The sequence below is a fragment of the Arvicola amphibius genome, chromosome 2 (genome assembly GCF_903992535.2).
Source record: "Arvicola amphibius chromosome 2, mArvAmp1.2, whole genome shotgun sequence".
In the NCBI taxonomy this organism is placed as follows: domain Eukaryota; kingdom Metazoa; phylum Chordata; class Mammalia; order Rodentia; family Cricetidae; genus Arvicola; species Arvicola amphibius.
In genome coordinates, this window is record NC_052048.2 from 132898559 (window position 1) to 132917423 (window position 18865).

The window sequence follows — 18865 nt, forward strand, 5'->3', positions numbered from 1 at the left end:
CTGTCTCAAAGGAATAAGGCAGAAAATAGAGACTAGTAGGGCAAGACACCAGACAGCTTCCTGCAGCCTCCACATGCACACACGCACAGCGCAGGTATGTGTACCCCACACACACGTGTACACATGCACACACGCATACCGCAGCTATGTGTACCAACTCACACACATGTACACACACACATGCTGCAGGTATGTGTATCTACACACATGCGCATGTACCTTATACACTCTCTCTGCACAAAATAAAAATGAATCTGAAAGAAAAAGATAATCCAGATGGAGACATCAGCTCTCCCACACTGATGCAGTGACAGGAAAAAGGAAGCTTGATTTGCCCACAGGACTACTTAAAGTGTCATAGACGAGAGTGACATTTTTTGCCTTATAGAGCTTGGAGTCTCAGCATCTGGAAACGACTGTTGGCTGACGCTGATGAATGTGCTTATTATACATTTTGCCATAGAGGGTTGTCCCTTGTCCAGGGGTGATCTATAGCTACTGCCTTGTATCCCTATCCTGTCCCCATTTCTAGGGGGCTTTCCAGTTGAAGTCTTTGGGTATTCTGGATATTTGGTATGAGTTTTTCTGTTTCCTTTTTTAATTTTGCATGTATGAGTGTTTTGCCAACATGTGTGTAAACCACACATGTGCCTAATGCCTGCAGAGGAGACGATTGTGTCAAGTGTACCAGAACTGGGGTTACAGAAATGCTGTAAGCCCCTGTGTGAGTGCGAGGGACTGGACGCAGGTCCTCTGCAAAAGCAGCAGATGTTCTTAACTGCAGAGTCATCCCCCCCCAGCCCCTGGGTGTTTATGTTTTAATTAGACTCTCCCTGGATGGCTTCCAGCCCCTTTGACAGGGTCCAGGTTTCTCCTGCTGTAACAAAATGCTAACATTTCTCTGAATCTTCTGATTTGCTGTTGGAATCAGCTGGTTTCACTGACTGGTCTTATTAGATTGCACTGCTAATAGAGCTGCATGGCGCGCCTTCTTTTCAGTGCCTTGTTCCATCTGACCAGACAGTCTTTTCCCTTCCTAGACTTGTAAACAACAAGATTTCAGAAGCATTTCATTTTTTCTTATATGCTAGATATAACTATATCTAGTATATAGTATAACTAGAGTTTGGTCTATTTCTCCCTTCCTGCCCCAGGCTCTAAGTCCCTGTGGTTCTCCTGTCCCTGGTGTTCTGGGGTTCTTCGGGTCTCTGCTTTGCTCATCCTGATGCTCCCGTTAGTGAATCCACGTCTTAATTCCCAACCACATCATTATTTTTCCTGAGTTCTACTCAGAAATATCTCAAACTCCCTATGTGTGTACCCGAGCTAACCTTCCCTCTCGAACCTGTTCCTCCTCAGCACCTAGTCTCAGTGAATAGTAGCTCCAATAAGCGATTTTCTGCTCTGCTCCAGCAAGCCGTCAGAGTGATGCGGTCGGGAAGCTTCTCTTCCCTGGATTGTGTCACCATGGAAGAGTGTGACTACTGTCCTTAGTCTCTCACCCACATCATAATGTCCTAGGGCCTGGGGACTCTGGAACATATCCAGAGTGAAAGTAGGTTTAAACATGCTAGTCTAACCAGTCAGCGTGGCTCTAGGCTTCTTTGGTTGCTAATATTGACCCAAATTTGAAACAAAAACTCCCGAGCCCTGCAGAGGTGTTGGCATAATGAGTGAGATGTGTCTGGCCTCAGACTGCTTTTCAGCCGCCATATAAACTGCGAGCTGCACCCTGCAGGTAGCAGCCTGGTTTTATAAGTAAAGCTTTGTTGCCACACAGCCATGTCTGTTTGACTGCATGTTGTCTGTGGCTGCTTCCTCCTTGGCGGCAGCCAAACAGTTCTAGCAAAAATCCCATGGCCTCCAAAGCCTAAGATCCTCACTCTCTGGCATTTTGAGAAAAGCGGGCTCTTTAACTTCATGAATTTGGAGCAGGATGCTGAAGCGATAAAGTGTATTTCTGAAGACAGACTGCTCCTCCTATCAGACTCTGCAGTATCAGCCCAGAAACAGCACTGTGGAAATCAGTCTGTCGTCGTTCATTATTGAATTCAGCACAGGAGATAATGACCTCCAATTACAGCAGGTTTTGGAGGCCTTCACATCTGTTTTGTTAATAGTATCTTCTGATTATTGCAAGGGGGGAAATCAAAGGTACAAAATTTGACCCCTGTGAAATTATTTAGAATCTCAAATATAGAGATGACTCTTATTACTTCACTTCAGCACGCCCATGGGCCTGGTAATGGGACAGAGGGGTATGGCTGAGTGTTTGAGCGCCTTCAAACCGAGAGTACAATAGACATTTTCATCAGAGCAGCTGGTCCTTAGTAATTGGGAGGACGGCTTCCACTCAGGCAGACAGTATTAGAGAATAATGGTCCACCAGAGCATTAGAGGTCACTTGATGCTTTTAGCCTTCTTTGGAGGTCAGTCCCCTGAATGTCAGCACTTTGAATAGAAACTGAAGAGTTGCAAGACTGACCTCATTGTGTTAAAGTTTGTCATAATGTCGCCATCTAACCTAAAAATCTAAAACTCTGCATCCATTTCACAATCTACTTTCTGCACAGCATTTTGTTACCATTTGGTTATACTGCAAAATTATTACTCGTGGCTGCTAAGATGGCTCAGTGAGTCAAGGTGCTTGCGGCCAAGCCTGAGGACTTGAGTTCCATCCTCAGAACCCACATGGTGAGAGGAGAGAACCAATGTCACTAAGTTGACCTGTGACCTCCACACTCGCCATGGCACCCTTGTGCCTTAAGAAAAGAGAGAGAGAAGAAATTCAGGGCCAAAAAGATGGCTCAATAGGCAAAAGTACTTGCTGTGCAAGCATCCCTGGGATCCATGAAGAAGCCAGATAGAATGGTGCATATTTGTAATCCCAGCACATCTACTCCATGATCAGAGGCAGAGACAGAAGAAGACAGAAGAATCCCCTGGGGATTTATAGACCAACTAGCCCACATTGGTCAGCTAACAATTGCCTGTAACTCCAGCTCCAGGAGATTCAGTACCCTCTTTCAGCCTCCAAGGCAACACACTGATGCACACAAATTCATGCTTACACAAGTACACACTTACACATAATTAAAAATAGAAATATTTTTTAAATGCTAGAAACATTCAGGTTTGGTAGCGCACACTTGTAATTCCAGCACTCGGGAGGCAGAGGCAGGTGGATCTCTGAGTTCAAGGCCAGTTTAGTCTATGTATTGAGTTCTAGGAAAGTCAGGGCTACATAGTCAGACCTTTATACACACACACACACACACACACACACACACACAGAGAGAGAGAGAGAGAGAGAGAGAAACAAAATGAAAGGTTGATGTAGGGGGTAGGTGACAACGGAGCAGTATGGCCAATAACATCATTCATAAGTCTGTGATAGAGGTCATCTTGAATGTTGCTGAAGAACAACAAATGAATAAAAACTTAATCATCTAGATGTAATTACAGAGACTAGAAAAACAAACCCTACAGAAAACAGCCAATGAAACCAAGAATGTGGAATATTCCACAAGGTATCTTGACTTGTTCACAAACATACTAAAGAAGCAGGGGAAAGAGAAAACTATTCTGGATTCAAAACATATAAATGTCAATCAAACACAGACAAGAAAGAGACATATCAACTAAATGTAGTGCAAACCTACTTTGAATGATGTTCTTTTTTGTTTTTTGTTTTTTAACTGAAAAGGACATTTTGTAAGATCTGAAAATTTTTCAAGGGGGTTTCAGACATTAGGGCACTCTCAAAATTATTAGGTGTAGTAACATTGAGATTCTGTGAGACATCTCACTATCTCACAGGTACATAGACAGGGGTTCCCTGGGTAAAAGATTGCCTGAGATCTAATTATGATTAAACCTGGTGCTTAGTCACCTTAGTACAGAAGAAAGGTAACTAAGGAGAAAGGTAACTGGGCAGAACTGGGGAGCAGGGTTCTCCCTTCAAGACATCTTTCGGTCAGCCAAATCAGAAACAGAAAAGACTGCTGTGTAGTAGTGGGGCAGATCTCCATGACCTAACACCATATTCCATTATGCATTGTGGTTTTATTGTTTTCTTTATCGTGATTTGTTTGTTTCTTCTACTTTTAAGTTTACTGGTGTTAATCCATGTTCATTTCTCCCTCTGTACCTGCCATGCTTGCTGTCTCTGCTTCCACCGTTCCCAGGTTACAGTATAGCCAGGACATGCCCAATCTCTTGGCCGATGAGCATGCGCTGATAGCCTCCTATGTGGCCCGTCTGCAGCACTGCACACGGTTAGTTGGTAGAGCAGCAGCACCGGGAGCGCAGCCAAGGCTGCTCTGAGGGAGGGGGTGAGAGCTGGTTCCTGGGGTTGCCAGCAGGAGAAGCTCTGCATGTGTGGTGTGATTGAACAGCTGCCAGCTGTGATTGGCAGAGTTAATTGCCAAAGCATTGGCTTCCATAAGAGAAGGAGCCTGGCCAAGCCTGGCACTCACCTCAGCATGGAGTTACTTAGAAAGTCTCCTCTACAGAAAGGCACAGTCCCTGCTGGTTACACTGGGGAGTCAGTTCCAAACTGGAACATTCTCAAAGGAGACGTGGTTTTATGTCCTCTTCTTCAGCAGTTGTCACTGAGGACAGTGTTCTACGAAAGTACTGTTTGGGGCAGTGAGATGCCCCTGGCAGTGAACTTGATAACTAACGCAGGTGGTACAAGGAAAGAACCAGATCCTAAAAGTGGTCCTCCAGCCTCCACTGCCGTGCTGTGGTAGACTGCCAACACACATGCATGCACATGCATTACACAAAAGACGAATAAAGTAAAAACACACACAAGTGGAAAGGACTATTTTAACTGTCGCCTTTTATACCATACCAATTACCAGTATGATAAGCAACAGCTTTATTTAGGAGCATTCGCTCTCCTTAAAGGCTTGGGGGAGCAATCAGGTCCTACAGACTCCCAGGTGGGTTTGAGGGACTTCTCCTGTCGCGGGGAGAAAGGAGCTGATAATTGCATACTCTGTCAGAGAATCTCCCTGAGCACCAGATGGTGTCTGTGTTCTTGTCCCAGTCTCTTGATCTCTGAGAACGAAGTGTTTATCTCAGGCAGGGTAAGTAGCGTTCTGTCAGTAAAGGCAGTTGCCCCGGGTGGTTGAAAGCATCTGTGGCAGTAGCAGTATACAGTAGCAGAATACTGCAGAGACCGCCCCTGAGTTTAGGGTAGGTCTAGCTAGCATCCTCAAGTCCCTGAGCAAGGATTGGTGACCATTGGTTCAGAAAGAGCAAGAGGCTGGGTGAGTACTGCATCCTCTCTGGTCCACGGTCTAAGGAAATGAGCCCCATGCTGCTTTGAAGGAATCGTAAAGTTCTTGGCTGATTCTGAAACTGTAAGTCAATTGGATCAGACAAATAAACCAATAATTGTTTTGTTTTGTGGCACTAAGGATTGACTTGGGGGCTTCACAAATGGTAGGCAAGTACATGACCACTGAGAAATATCCCTAGGCCTCTTTTTACTTTTTATTCGGGAACAAATTACCCAGGCTGCCCTTGAACTCATTTTGGGGTCCAGGCACAACTTATATGATTCTTTTGCCTTAACATCTCACATTGCTCTGGTCAAGTCATCATCCATTTCTGTTTCACTAAAGCTTCTTAGTAGGCGTGGTGGTTCACGCCTGTAATCCCAGCACTCAGGAGGCAGAGGCAAGGAGGGTTACAGTGAGTTCAAGGACAGCCTGGGCTAAAGAATCAGAGCCTGACTCAAAAAAAAAAAAAAAAAAAGAAAAGAAAAAAGAAAAAAAGAAAAAGAAAAGAAAGAAAGAGAGAAAGAAAGAAAAGAAAACGAAGAAGCTTATACTTGTAGAGCTGATTTTCTTTTATCAGGTACCATATCTGGTACCTCACCTGCATGGGTTCTTACATTGTTACAGTAATGGATGAGGCAGGACACAATGGCACACACTTGTAATCCCTGCTCTGGGGAGACTTGGGCAGGAGAATTGGGAGCTAAGTGTGGGCAATACAGAAATAACTCACCACCTCCATAAAGAGATGAGAGGAGAGAGGTGGAAGAGGAAGATGACCGGTTCACTTCAGACTGGCCCCGTGTGTGAAATGAGCATTGTACAGCAGGAGAAAGGGTGTAAAGGGGACGTCTTTCCAACTAGACAGTCTTCCTGGCCAGCCCTGGCTGGGATTCTTTTTCCTTCAGCCAATGTTAAGTATTTTCTCAGCCCTCTGTTTTTTTATGATCACATAGTTTTCTTAAGTTTCTTTTTAGTTCAAGACCTGGATCTATAAAGTTACTTTTCCCAAACATTTGGTTAGTAATCCCTATCTCGGATTTTTGCAGGATGTCTTTTCTTAGCCCTTCATTTAGAAAGAAATTGCCCCTTTGCCGATGTGGATGCACGGGGATGGTATGTGCAGCCCCATTATTTGCCTGAATCCTTTTGTCTGGGAAGATTTAGCATCTGTGACACAGACGTCTACTAATAATTATCATTCTTAGTTATAAGCCTTTCTCCTTGAAGAACAGAACAAGAATTAGAGATGGCTAATAGACACCTGTTGGATTTTATCTCCTTGGCAGTGTCCTGGACAGTCCTAGCCGGCTGGATGAGGAGCATCGGCTTATAGCACGTTATGCTGCCCGACTGGCTGCAGAGGCAGGCAACATGGTGAGTGAGTGGAGGCTCCCAGGAGAGTGCCAGAGTGCAGCATTGTTTGAATACATTGAATATACACATTCCTTAGGAGAATAGTCATTGTGATACTCACAAGAGGGGGATGCTGGGGAATAGAAGGAGATGTGTAGTAAGAGAATGAAGGAGGCTTTAATTTTATCCATAATGTTCTTTTTGAAATACAGATCAAGAAGAAAAAAATTCAAACAGAATTCAGTGATTCCAAAGTATCGATACATTTAGTGTAAGCTCCTAACAATACTGATCAAGGGAAAAGGAGAAGCGATAAAAATTACCAATGCCAGGAATGAGAGAAGGGACATCACTACAGAGCTTACAGAAATTGAAAGTATGAGAGGAAATAGTATCTTCAATAAAATTAATAACCCAGCCAGATGTGGTAGTGAATGCCTTTAATCCCAGCACTTAGGAAGCAGTGGTGAGTAAATCTCTGTGAGTTTGAAGCCAGCCTGGACTACAAAGCAAGTTCTAGGCCAGCCAGGGCTGCACAGTAGAACCCTGTCTCAAAAAACTACAAAAAAAAAAAAAAAGGTTAATGCAGGTGCAATGTGCATATTTCTTAAAAGACACACAAGAAAATGACATGAAAATTAGCAAAGCCGGGCGGTGGTGGCGCACGCCTTTAATCCCAGCACTCGGGAGGCAGAGGCAGGCGGATCTCTGTGAGTTCAAGACCAGCCTGGTCTACAAGAGCTAGTTCCAGGACAGGCTCTAAAGCTGCAGGGAAACCCTGTCTCGAAAAAAACCAAAAAAAAAAAAAAAAAAAAAAAAAGAAAATTAGCAAAAAAATTCTGTTAAGTGTTTGTTAAAGAAATTGAATTCATAATTAATTTCCCACAAAGAAAACTCTATGCCCTGATGGTTTTACTGTTGAATATATTGTGCTTAAAGGATGCGGGGGGAATGTGCAAAGGCTAATACAGAGAGAGAGAGAGAGAGAGAGAGAGAGAGAGAGAGAGAACATGTTGTTTACAAAGGGTTGGTAATTTCTCTACAGCAACAATGCGATAAACTTTCATAAATGGTGGGGGAAAGCTTTTATTCAAAGATAAAGTACATCCTCTAAGTTGCTGATGTTTTTGACAAAACTTAAGAATATTCCTTAGAGGGAAAAACAATTGAGAGTCGTTACTGCACTGAAAATTACTACTTAAAAGGAGAAAGGAGAAACACCTAGGGGCTTGGAAAGGTCACAGTACACTGCACACAAGAGTAGTGCTAATGACTCACACTTACTGCACGACCCCGAGGTGGTGGTCATTATCCTAAGTGCTTTGCATATCTTAACTAATTGATTATTCAAAATAGTCTGTTTCCTGTGGCCTGAGAGATAAACAGCCAAAGTTGCAGTCTGTTAGTGGCTAAACTGGGTGTGTGGGGGGGGGGGGGGATGCCATTTTTTATCTCTCAAACACTGGTAATTTAACTATTGAAAGTTAGGGTTCTAGAATGAGTTGAAAGGAAAGATGAACTGGAGCCCAAACCACGGACTCTCAGACACTACCAGGTAAAAAGAACCAGGCATTCCCAGCATTATTTCAGCCTTTGTAAAGGCTGGGGGTGGAAGTGGCGGGGCTTGGAGACTGGTGCTGGAGAGAAGCGAGGAAATCAGATTTGACGGTGTGTGCTCAGGTAGACTTCCTTCTTCACGCGGGGGGTGGGGGGGGTGGGGGGTGTGTGTGGACTTGTCTGCCAGAGCTGCTAATGACGATTCTGGTGTGGCTCTTCTCCCCAAAATAATCCCTTTTTTTGTTTTGTTTTCATGAGAATCTAATGTCAGGTCATGTATCTGACTCCAATATTGCAACTCTAAAGGTTGGTGGAATGGAACAAACAGCGTAAAGGAAGAGCAATCTAGGAACAGTGCAGAACAATGTGGAAGAGGTGGGCAAACCTTACACATGCCCTGGGTCACAGCTGGTCAAGTAATTTTAAAAATTAAGATCCAAGCAGCAGTGAGTCGAGATGGGCTACGTTGTGGCTGAATTCTATCGCGTGCTTCATGCTTTCAGATAGCCCTGTTGACCTCACACAGCGCTTTAAAGCACTGCAAAAAAGAGGCAAAGCCTTTTCACCCTGAGGCCCCGTCTCCTTCACCTTGAACCCAGATAAGGATGCTTACAACCAGCGCCTGGTGTTGAATTGTCCAGAAAGCTGTCACAGCTGGGATGAGCTGGAGGTCAAGTGCTCAAAGGGTCCCTTTCATCTTAGTTTATTTCGCCAAGTATGGTTATCTGCTAAACATCAGGACTCTCAAGGATTCTTCTTCACCAGATTTCTGCCTGACACAAAACCCCTAATCCTCTAATCTCACCCTGATACAAGTGCTTTGCATAAAGTGGGTGTAATGCTCTGAAGAGTTTGTTTATGGTCTGGCAGATAGGCTTCGTATTGATTTTGCTTAAAGACCTTCTTCCACCGAGAGAGGCCGGTCAATCACTGGTGAAGGCGGCACTCACCCTGTGCAGCGCTGCCCCAGCAGCAGGCACTGGGCAGCTTCAGCGTGGGTGCCTAACAGACCCTCAGGCTGTCACCTGAAGAAAGGCACTATGGGTGTCTCAGATGTGCCAGGAGAACTCATTTGTTTTCCTAGAATGCTTAAGACTCTTAAAAAAAAAATAACCGGAAGAGCCTGTAACAGTCACAGCAGAGTCTTCATTCTGTCACTTACCCAGCCCTGGGTGCCAGCTGAGCGTTTACTTTGAGGGTTGTCTCACGAAAAAGAAATCATCAGGCCCATTACGGAAGAGGTGAAAGGGCCGGGAAAGCATCACCCATTGTCATTCTACCTGCCCACAATCCCACCTCCTAGAGGATAACTGGAGGGTTATGGGTAAACATTTCTGAGAGGCTTTCCCTACTCATTGTCACGGTTGCTCGAGGTATACACTATCTTAGGAGCATCCTTGGTCTTCTCATACTTTAGGTATCAACAGTATCTAAGCTGGATTTTGCATACGCGTAATGACTTCAACCCCCACTAACAGTCATTGTAAAACCTGGCCGCATAATGTGGTCATACGTGAAGCACTTTAAAATGTGTAGGCTTTGTCTCTGACCAACTGAAGGAGAACCTCTGGGTTTAGAGCCCATCTGTCTTTACTGAAGAAAAAAAAACGGAAGGAAGAAAATTCGCTGTCTTCTGATTTACAGCCAGCCTGGGAAACACGGTCTTAAACAGCATTATTGGATTCTGGGGAGAGGTTAATAACCCATAACCCTCCAGTTATCCTCTAGGAGGTAGGATTGTGGGCAGACTGCCCAGGGTACACAGTGTAGTGGCTTTCAGGGACCTCTCGTTGGACTCATCCTGTCAGCTTCATAAAGGTCAAAGCCACTGGTCTCTTTTTTAGGAGACTGCAGAAATGCATGCTAGGCTATATCTGGCTGACTGCCTACTTGCCTATGGGTAGTATTTGCCCAGTTCAACCAAAGGGATCTTGTTTCTTACCCTGTATCTGGCAGATGTGTCTCCACCTCCGTAAGGTGCTGTAGCCCTCTGAGACTCTTGAACCTGAGAGGATGCTCATGTATGAGAAGCACTGTCTTTCCTAGGATTAGAGGGCGTGCAACCTAAGTGGATCCCACTCCTCATTCTCCATTATTAAAGTTTGCCTCCCCCACTCCACACAGTCCAGTCTAGGCTGGAACTGGGTTATCTGTAGTTCCTGATTTGTGTCTGCGCGAGTGAGCGTGCGTAGCGTGTTTGTGTGTGTGTGTTTGTGTGTGTGTGCGCGCGCGCGCGCGCGCGCGCGCACTTAATGCAGACATCAGAATCTCCTGGAGCTTGAATTACTGGGTAGGAGCTGCCCAATTGTGGATGCTGAACTTCAGCCCTCTGGCAGAGCAGCAAGTGTTCTGAACTACTGAGCCATCTCTCCAGCCTCTGGCCTGGATGTTTTACCTAGTCCTCAAGGCAACTTTAGGAGATGAGGTTCCTGATATGATTTACAAATGAGAAGACAGGCACCTTGAGTCACCTTGGAGATCCCCACTAGACTTGAAAGTGAATATAGGTCTTCATGACCCCGTGTGTAGTAAAGATCTCCTTGTGCCTTTACAGCGTTCATTTTTTGAGACAGGGTTTCTCTGTAGCTTTGGAACCTGTCCTGGAAGTAGCTTTTGTACATCAGGCTGGCCTTGAACTCAGAGATTCACCTGCCTCTGCCTCTAGAGTGCTGGGATTAAAGGTGTGCACCACTACCACCTGGCCAGCATTGGTGTTTTAACAAACATATCACTAGTGTTTCTGGTATTCAGTGCTAAGTAAATTGTGTGTGGGGGGGGGGGGGAGGGGTGTTGTTTGTTTGGGTTGGGTTTTTTTGAGACAGTGTCTCATGTACCCCAGATTGGCCTCAGACTTGATATGGAGCCGGGACTGACCTTGAATTCATAATCCTCCTACTTTTACCTCCCAAGTGCTGGGATTTAAATTGATTTGCTTTTGAAAATTGTTTTGTTTGTTTATTTGGGTGAGGTATAGCAGCCAAAGAAGTACTTGCAAGATTCAGTTTCTTCTTTCCCCATGCGGGTCCCAGAGACTGAACACCTGTCATCAGCTTTGGCAGAGAGAGAGACAGAGACAGAGACACAGAGAGAGAAGAAAAGGTGGGAGTACTGGAGAAATGGCTCAGTGGTTAAGAGCACTGGATCACTCTTTCAGAGAACCTAGATTTGCTTCCCAGCACCCATATGGCAGGTTCCAGGGGACCTGACTCCCCCTTCTGACCTCCAACTGCCACACATGTGGTACATAGACATACATGTAGGCAAAACCTCTCATACACATAAAAAAAAATAATCTAAAAAAAAAAAAAGCCACAAGCATATAGGAAACATTGTAAGAGGCTAGAGTTCTGTCTGTTTCAGAAACTGAGTTCTGACTGCTTGAGCACTTCAAATGTTGTCTGCATAGTAAAATATCTGACAACTTGGAAATATATATTTGTGTGTGTGTTTGAGAGCCAGTATACACTCTGCGTGCAGGAACCTAAGTATGTCTTTTTTTCACCTGTTGCAGACCAACTGTAGTGGGGAGCTGTGGGCTGCATTCCTGCCGCCCTGCTTTCGGCCTCCTGACTAGCTTATGCCCCAAAATAATTACACAGAAACTGTATTCTTTTAAACACTGCCTGATCCATTAGTTTCAGCCTCTTACTCACATCTTGATTAACCCATATCTAATAATCTGTGTAGCACCACGAAGTGGTGCCTTACCAGGAAGTTTCTAGCGTATGTCCATCTTGGGCTGGAGCTTCATCGAGTCTCTCTGAGGAGAGGCACGGCAGTCTGCCTAACTTAAGAGAGGTGTGGCATCTGACTGAGCCATCTACCTCACTTCCTTCTTCCTGTTCTGTCTACTCCCACCCACCTAAGGGCTGGCCCATTAAATGAGCCAGGCAGTTTGTTTATTAGCCAGTAAGAATCCTCCATCAACCAACCAAGTTTCAGAAGTCAAAAGAGCTTCAGGGTTCAGGTTTTTATTTAAATAAACCCAGGGATTAGCTTTTATTTAGCAGTTGAGTAAATCTTGATAATTTTTTTCTACTATAAAGTAGGCTAATGAAGAGCCTATTAAAGGACAAAGCATGGTTAAAGAGTAAAAGTACTTACCCGGGGGCCAACTGTGGAGAGAAACTCAGTGGGCAACATAGAAACTGTACTGTTGCCTTTGGTGAGTTTTAAAGACGTCTAACAGGGCAGACGTTTGTGACTTACTCCACTGGGCATATCACAATCACCTGGAGAGATTCCAGCCTCCCAGTGCCCAGGCTTTGTTATCCCAGACCAGTTACAGCATCTTAGCTGGAGCTGGGGAGGTGGCCCATTGGTTAAGAGCACTGGCTGTTCTTTCAGAGGACCTGGTTCCCTGCACCCACATGGCAGCTCACAGCCGCCAGCAGTTCCGGGTGTTGGGACCAAGAGGCTCTCTTCTGACCCCTGCAGGTTCCTGTGTCTTGGACTGTCTCCTACATCTTTATGGTTTTATTTTTAGATTTATTTTAAAAACAAAACAAAATATAAACAGCTGAAAAGTTGCAAGCCTGAATTAATCAAACTCAAAGTGAGGGGCTGTTTTCCACCCATGAAGTCTGAATCCTAAGAGAGAATCAAGCTCTTTCTTCAAAGACACCAACCTCATGAGGACCACTTCCACCCACAGACTGTGACAGTGGAGACAGGATTTCTAGGACTTCAGGGTTAAAGTTCAGCCAGTTCCACTGGGGGTGGGGGTGGAGTAGGGCATTCAACTTTCAGTTTTGTGAAGGTTTTGTTAAAGTCCTGAAAAGCTATTTATTCAAAAGTGCTCAAAATTTCTGTCTTTTTATTTGTTTTGTTTTCTAATTTTTTCTTTTTTTAAATTTAAAAACATTTTTTATGTGTGAGTGTTTTTTTCTGCATTGCAGTATGTATGTATATACGTGTACCACATGCATGCCTGGTGTGCATGGAGGTCAGAAGAGGGTTTAAGATCTCTTGGAAACTGGAGTAATGATGCCTGGGAGCTGCTCTGTGGGGGTTGGGAACTAAATCCACCAGTGCTCTTAACCATTGAGCCATCTCCGTAGCCTTCGTGTTTGAGACAAGGTTGCACACTGCATCCATGGTAGCGGGGAACTCACTCTGTAGCTCAGGCTAGCTTTGCCTTGTGGTAATCATCCTGTCTCAGCCTCCCTAGTACCGAGATTGCTGGCATGAGCCACTGCACTGGGCTTAATTTTTTTTTTTTTCGGGACAGGGTTTCCCTGTAGTTTCTAGAGCCTGTCCTGGAACTAGCTCTTGTAGACCAGGCTGGCCTCGAACTCAGAGATCCGTCTACCTCTGCCTCCCGAGTGCTGGTATTAAAGGCGTGTACCACCACTGCCCGGCTTGGGCTTAATTTTTTGTTGTTTTGTTTTGAGCTTCCACAGCCCCAGATTTGGCCAGAGTTTCCAACCCCTGGAAGCCTGGGTAGGAGGAAGGGAAGGGAGAGGTCAGGCTCTGATTAAAGGATTTGCTGTGTAATAGAAGCTCTCTTCCATGAAGGAGAGGTTGGCCAGCTAATCAAAGGCTGGCTTTAAATATTTAAAGAGCTGTTTACTGAAGTATAAAATATAACAAGTGTTTTGCATAAAGATACTTCAGCAACAGAAAAGAAAATGTCGTTTAGAGACAGACAGTAAGTGTGGCAGAGTCCCGTAACGAATTAGTGTGAGCTTATGGAAATTTATTTTCCTACTGTCTGCGTAAAATGTTCATTTTGTTAAAGCAGGTTAGAATGGGAACCATAAACACGAGCCGAAAGTCTCAGCACTTCTTTATATACACTCACGCATATTTTCATGATGAGGTCTCCTAAACCAACTTTGCATGAAGCGATCTTTCTTTTTTTTCCAGGGTCCCTTTTCAGCTCTGTGCTGAAATGACTGCATGGGAACTGATAAACTCTTGACTGTTGATTCTTCTACCTCACTTTAAGCTGCCTCAGCAGGGTCAGCAGTCCTGGCCCCAGCCCTTCTTTTCTGCTGCACGTGCTCTTCCCCAGGTGTCTGACTTGCTGCGCATGCTCAGAAGCACTTGGCTGGTGGATCCTCAGTCCCAGTCACCACCTTACTTCCTGTGCCTGTTAATACTAGCGTGTGTTTATTTACTTTGGTTTTGTTTTTGCTTTCGAGACAGAGTTTCTCTGTGTAGCTTTGGAGCCTGCCCTGGAACTCGGTCTGTAGACCAGGCTGGCCTTGGACTCACTAAGATCTGCCAGTCTCTACTTCCGGAGTGCTGGGATTAAAGGCTGCGCTACCACTGCTGGACCTTTACTTACTTCTGTTATTTTTTGTTTGTTTCTGATCTCCGCCGATGTATTGTGAGCTCCTCAAGGTGAGGTTTTTTTCCCCATTTACCTAGGCATCTCTAGCTGTCTGGGCACTGAGGAGTCAGCAAATGAGTAAATTGATTTTGTTCTTGAAAGAAATTATTTAGGGTCTCTTCTAGGTAACATATCCAGTGTCTTTGTGAATTAATCATTCTGTTTCTGTGTTAGCCTCTTCAGAGTCCAGAAGCTATTTCAGGAAGAGAGACTTACTTGCCTTTGTTTTATTATGTCGTGACTATTATTATTAAGGAGACCCATAGTGTTTGAGATAGCAAATAAATATTAAGTGTGCCTGTTATGTAGTATATAAATATACTAGTCCATTTTTCATTGCTTGAACACCTAAAAAAAAAAAACAAAAACAAAAAACAAAAAAAAACAACGCCTTGTTTGAACTCAGTATTCTGGTGGTCTAAGGTCAAAGACCAGCATCTGGTGATGGGATGGACTTCTTAGGGGAAGGGTCCTGGGTCAGCCCAGAGCATCATATGACAGGAGACAGAGATGAATGTATGTGTGTCCTCTGTAGAGCAAGCTGACCAAGAACTCATAGAGATCTGCCTGCCTCTGCCTCTAGAGTGCTGAGGGTGAAGGCCTATGCCACCACTTACATCTCCATTTTGATCAAAGGAGACAGGCCATGCTAGACACTCACTGGGGCTGGGTTGGGGGTTCTGTGAGTTAAGGCAGGTGGAAAAGCCCAGCCCCATTCTGTATGCAGGAACTGTTGTTTGCTCACTTCTGTTTGAGAAACATACTTCTGGGAGCTAGGGAATCTTGCCCACCTAGGGATCTCTACTGATGGCTTTGGATTCCTACTTCAGCCTCCACTACAGAAGTCACCAGGTTTACAGTCAGATACCAAAAGTACCGAGGGTTATCTAGACATTCCTAGTGAATGACACCAAGCATGCGTGTTTTCATACGCAAGCCCTTCCCACATCTGTAATTTTCCCTGCTCTTAACCCTAACAGAAGCTATGACTTTTAATTCCACTTTCTTTCTTTTCGATTTGAAACTGATTATTCATAGCCAGGTTCATTCTCAGGCCATCTTTGGTGAGGCTCAACCCGAGTTCTCACATGACGCTAAATACAGTGTGGGGAGTTTGCTCAGCTGACCGCTGGTCGACACTTCTAAGGAAAGAAGAAAGTTATCTTGTTTTTATTTTTATTTTAAAGAAGAAAAATATCAGGTTAATCAGATCGGCTGTGCTGTTTTGCCCTTTTTTTTAGAAAGCACCCTATGAAAAGAGTTATTGAATCTTTAGCTCCGGGCAGGGTATTAGGTTCTTGCTTCTTGTACGTTGTGCTTGAGACAAAGCAGAGAAGGTGTAGAGTGGGCATGGCTGGCAAGGAGCCTAATTGAGAGCTTCCGTTGTAGTTGCTGAGTCAGAGGGAAACAACACCTCATTATCCCCTTCCCTTTCTGTGTTCTTTGGCTAATACACATCCTGTTGCTAGTGGGTGAGGGGCAGGGGTGGGGGATCTGGATACACTCTCACATGACCCAGGCTAGCCTTGGACTGGCTCTGTAGCTGAGGATGACCTTGAACTCCGGATCCTCCTGCCTCCACCTAAGTGTGAAGATTACATACAAGAATGTGTCACCACACCTGATTTTATGTGGTGTTGGGATGTGACGGAGATCAGACCCAGGGTTTCATATATGCAGGGCAAACACTCTCTCAGCTGAGCTAATCCCTGAGCCCTGACCCACTCTGTGCAATGTGTATATGGGTCTATTTCTAAGCAATTGATTATTGTTGTTTTCTACCATATTCTTGAAGGAGCTAGCAAGGGTACAAATCGCACGTCATGGTCTCTCCAAAGATAACACAAATAATGATTACACATATGAGAGTGTGCTCAACATTAGTTCTTAAAGAATCCACATGAGGGGCTGGAGAGATAGTTCAGTGGTTAAGAGCACTGGCTGCTCTTCCAGAGATCATGAGTTCAATTCCCAGCACCTACATGGTGGCTCACAACCATCTATAATGAGATTTGGTGCCCTCGTCTGGCCTGCAGGCATACATGCAGGCAGAACACTCTATACATAATAATTAAATAAATCCTTAAAGAAGAAAAAAGAATCCACATGAGATACCACCTCACACCCATAATGACTCCTCAGAAAGATGAACAAGTGTTGGCAAACATACAAGGGAAACTAGGGATGCCATACAGTGTTGGCTGGAATCAGTCCAACCCTTAGGAAAAGAGTCTCTCAAAAGGCAGTTAGCCTGTGGCTCAGCTGTTTTCCTTCTAGACGAGTACTCGAAAGAAAGAACATATTTCTATACAAGTGTGGAAAGAACCCAAATCAGCTGATAGAAAAATGCGGGATATTTATATTGTGGAATATTATTCATCCATAAAAAAGAAATACATATTTGTGATATAATACGAGTGAAGCTTGAATGCATCTTGCTAAGTTAAAGAAGTCAGATATAAAGGTTATAGATTGTATTTTTATATAATAAACAGAATTAGTAAAACTACAGAGATAGAAAGAATGGTGGTTCTCGGGGCAGGCAGAAATAGATCATGGTTGCTAATGGGCATGGGATTGGGGGTAGTAAAACTTTGCTGGAAATAGAGGGCGGTGATGGTTTCATAGTTCAAATACACTAAAAACTACTAAACTGTACATTTTAAAAGGTTAGGGGCTAGGGATTTGATTCAGTTAGTCAGTGCTTGCCCAGCATGAACAAAGCCCTGTGTTCAACCCCCAGCACAGCATTAACCAGGTGTGGTGCCAGATGCCAGTAAGCATTTGGGTGATAGAGGAAAGAGGACCTCAGGTCCAGGGTCATCCTTGGCTACATAACATTCTAGGCAGCATCAGATCCTGTCTGAAGCAAAGGGCATGGGGCATATTTGTGAAATGTAAGCTCACCTCTATTTAAATAAAAGAAACCTCACAGTTACAGCCTTTACAGTAAGGATGTTGAAACAAGAAAGATTTTAACAGCTTTCAATGAGACTACTATGCATTGGAGCTGTGGAGATGGCTTAGAGGTTAAGATCACTGGTTGATCTTCTAGAGGACCTGGGTTTGATTCCCAGAGCCCACGTAGTAGCTAGCAACCCTTTGCTACTCCAGTTCCAGGGGTTTTGTAGGCGCCAGGCATACAGGTAGTTTACAGACATGCATGTGTGCAAAACACCTATATACATAAATATATAAAACAAAAAGAAATAGGAATCATTAGATATCATCAAAGGGGGATAAGGTGGTTCAGCTACTTTGGGAAAACAGTGTGAGCGTGCAGCTCCATGTCAGTGTACTTATTGAAAAGAAATAAAATATATATCGGGGCTGGTGAGGTTTCAGAGTGGGTAAAGGCTCTCTCCTCACCAAGGCTGAGTGTAGCCCTGGAACCTACGTGGTAGAAGGAGAGAGAAACAGCTCATGCACATCCTCTCACCTCACACCATAACATGCACGCGCACACTCACAGTGGTGTGTGCACATACACGTGCAAAGTAAGAAAACAGTGTATATTGATATTAAACCCTGTAAGTAAAAGTTCAGCACTGCTTCCATCTGTGGTTGCCAAAAGCTGGAAGCAAGGGAATACTCCTGCTGCATGGGTACCAGAACTATGCACGGGACGATTCTGCGGGATGACGTTTCCAAGAAGGCAGAGCCAGGTAGAAACCCAGCCCATCAGTGCCCATGGTTACTCACTCCAAGCTCACTCAAGCTCATTTGCAGTAGTGGTAGCAACTGCGGAAAAACTGACCTAAGGGATTATTTTATGGTGATGGAAAATGTTCTAAAACTGGATTGTGGTGGTTGGTTATACAAATGTTTAAATATGCTAAGACTGTTGGGTTGGATGGGTTTTATGGTATGCAAACGAAACCTCAAAAAATGATTTTTTTTTTGAAAAATTAACAGTCTCAGACTCTGGATATTTAAATTTGGAAAAAAAAAAAACAAAAACAAAAAACAAATAACTTCTCTCCACCACAGACCCGTCCTCCCGCTGACGCCAGCTTCAACTTTGATGCCAACAAGCAACAGAGACAACTCATTGCAGAACTGGAAAACAAGAACAGGTGAGAATGCGGCCCTCTCACCTGTTTCCCACGGCAGGGAACATCTGTGTGGTCCTCATCATCACCTCACAGACTGCTTGGCTTGTTCACTTGCTCTTTTCCTTCTCTGGATGGTTCCTTGTAACCGAGGCTGATAGGCTGTAACACAAGCTGACTTTGCTATCTTGACCCTCCTGCCTACCCCCTCAAGAGCTAGGATTACAGACGTGTTACCATACTCAGCTCTATACGACCCCTCAGTCGACAGG

General features: G+C 44.4%; 1 protein-coding gene across 5 annotated transcripts in view; it reads left to right on the forward strand.

Annotated features, from left to right (window-relative positions):
* Dtnb (dystrobrevin beta) overlaps positions 1-18865 on the forward strand; it is a 195196-nt gene that overhangs the window by 143289 nt on the left and 33042 nt on the right. For 3 of the 5 annotated variants that reach the window (XR_005284272.1, XM_038318843.1, XM_038318842.1), the window contains exons 11-13: positions 4188-4277; positions 6581-6668; positions 18532-18617. Coding sequence is in view for 2 of the 5 variants with exons in the window: in XM_038318843.1 (XP_038174771.1) it covers positions 4188-4277; positions 6581-6668; positions 18532-18617 (264 nt within the window). In the remaining 3 variants the exon portion in view is untranslated. The remainder of the gene's footprint in view (positions 1-4187; positions 4278-6580; positions 6669-18531; positions 18618-18865) is intronic. The other 2 variants (XR_005284273.1, XR_005284274.1) reach the window with 1 other exon arrangement.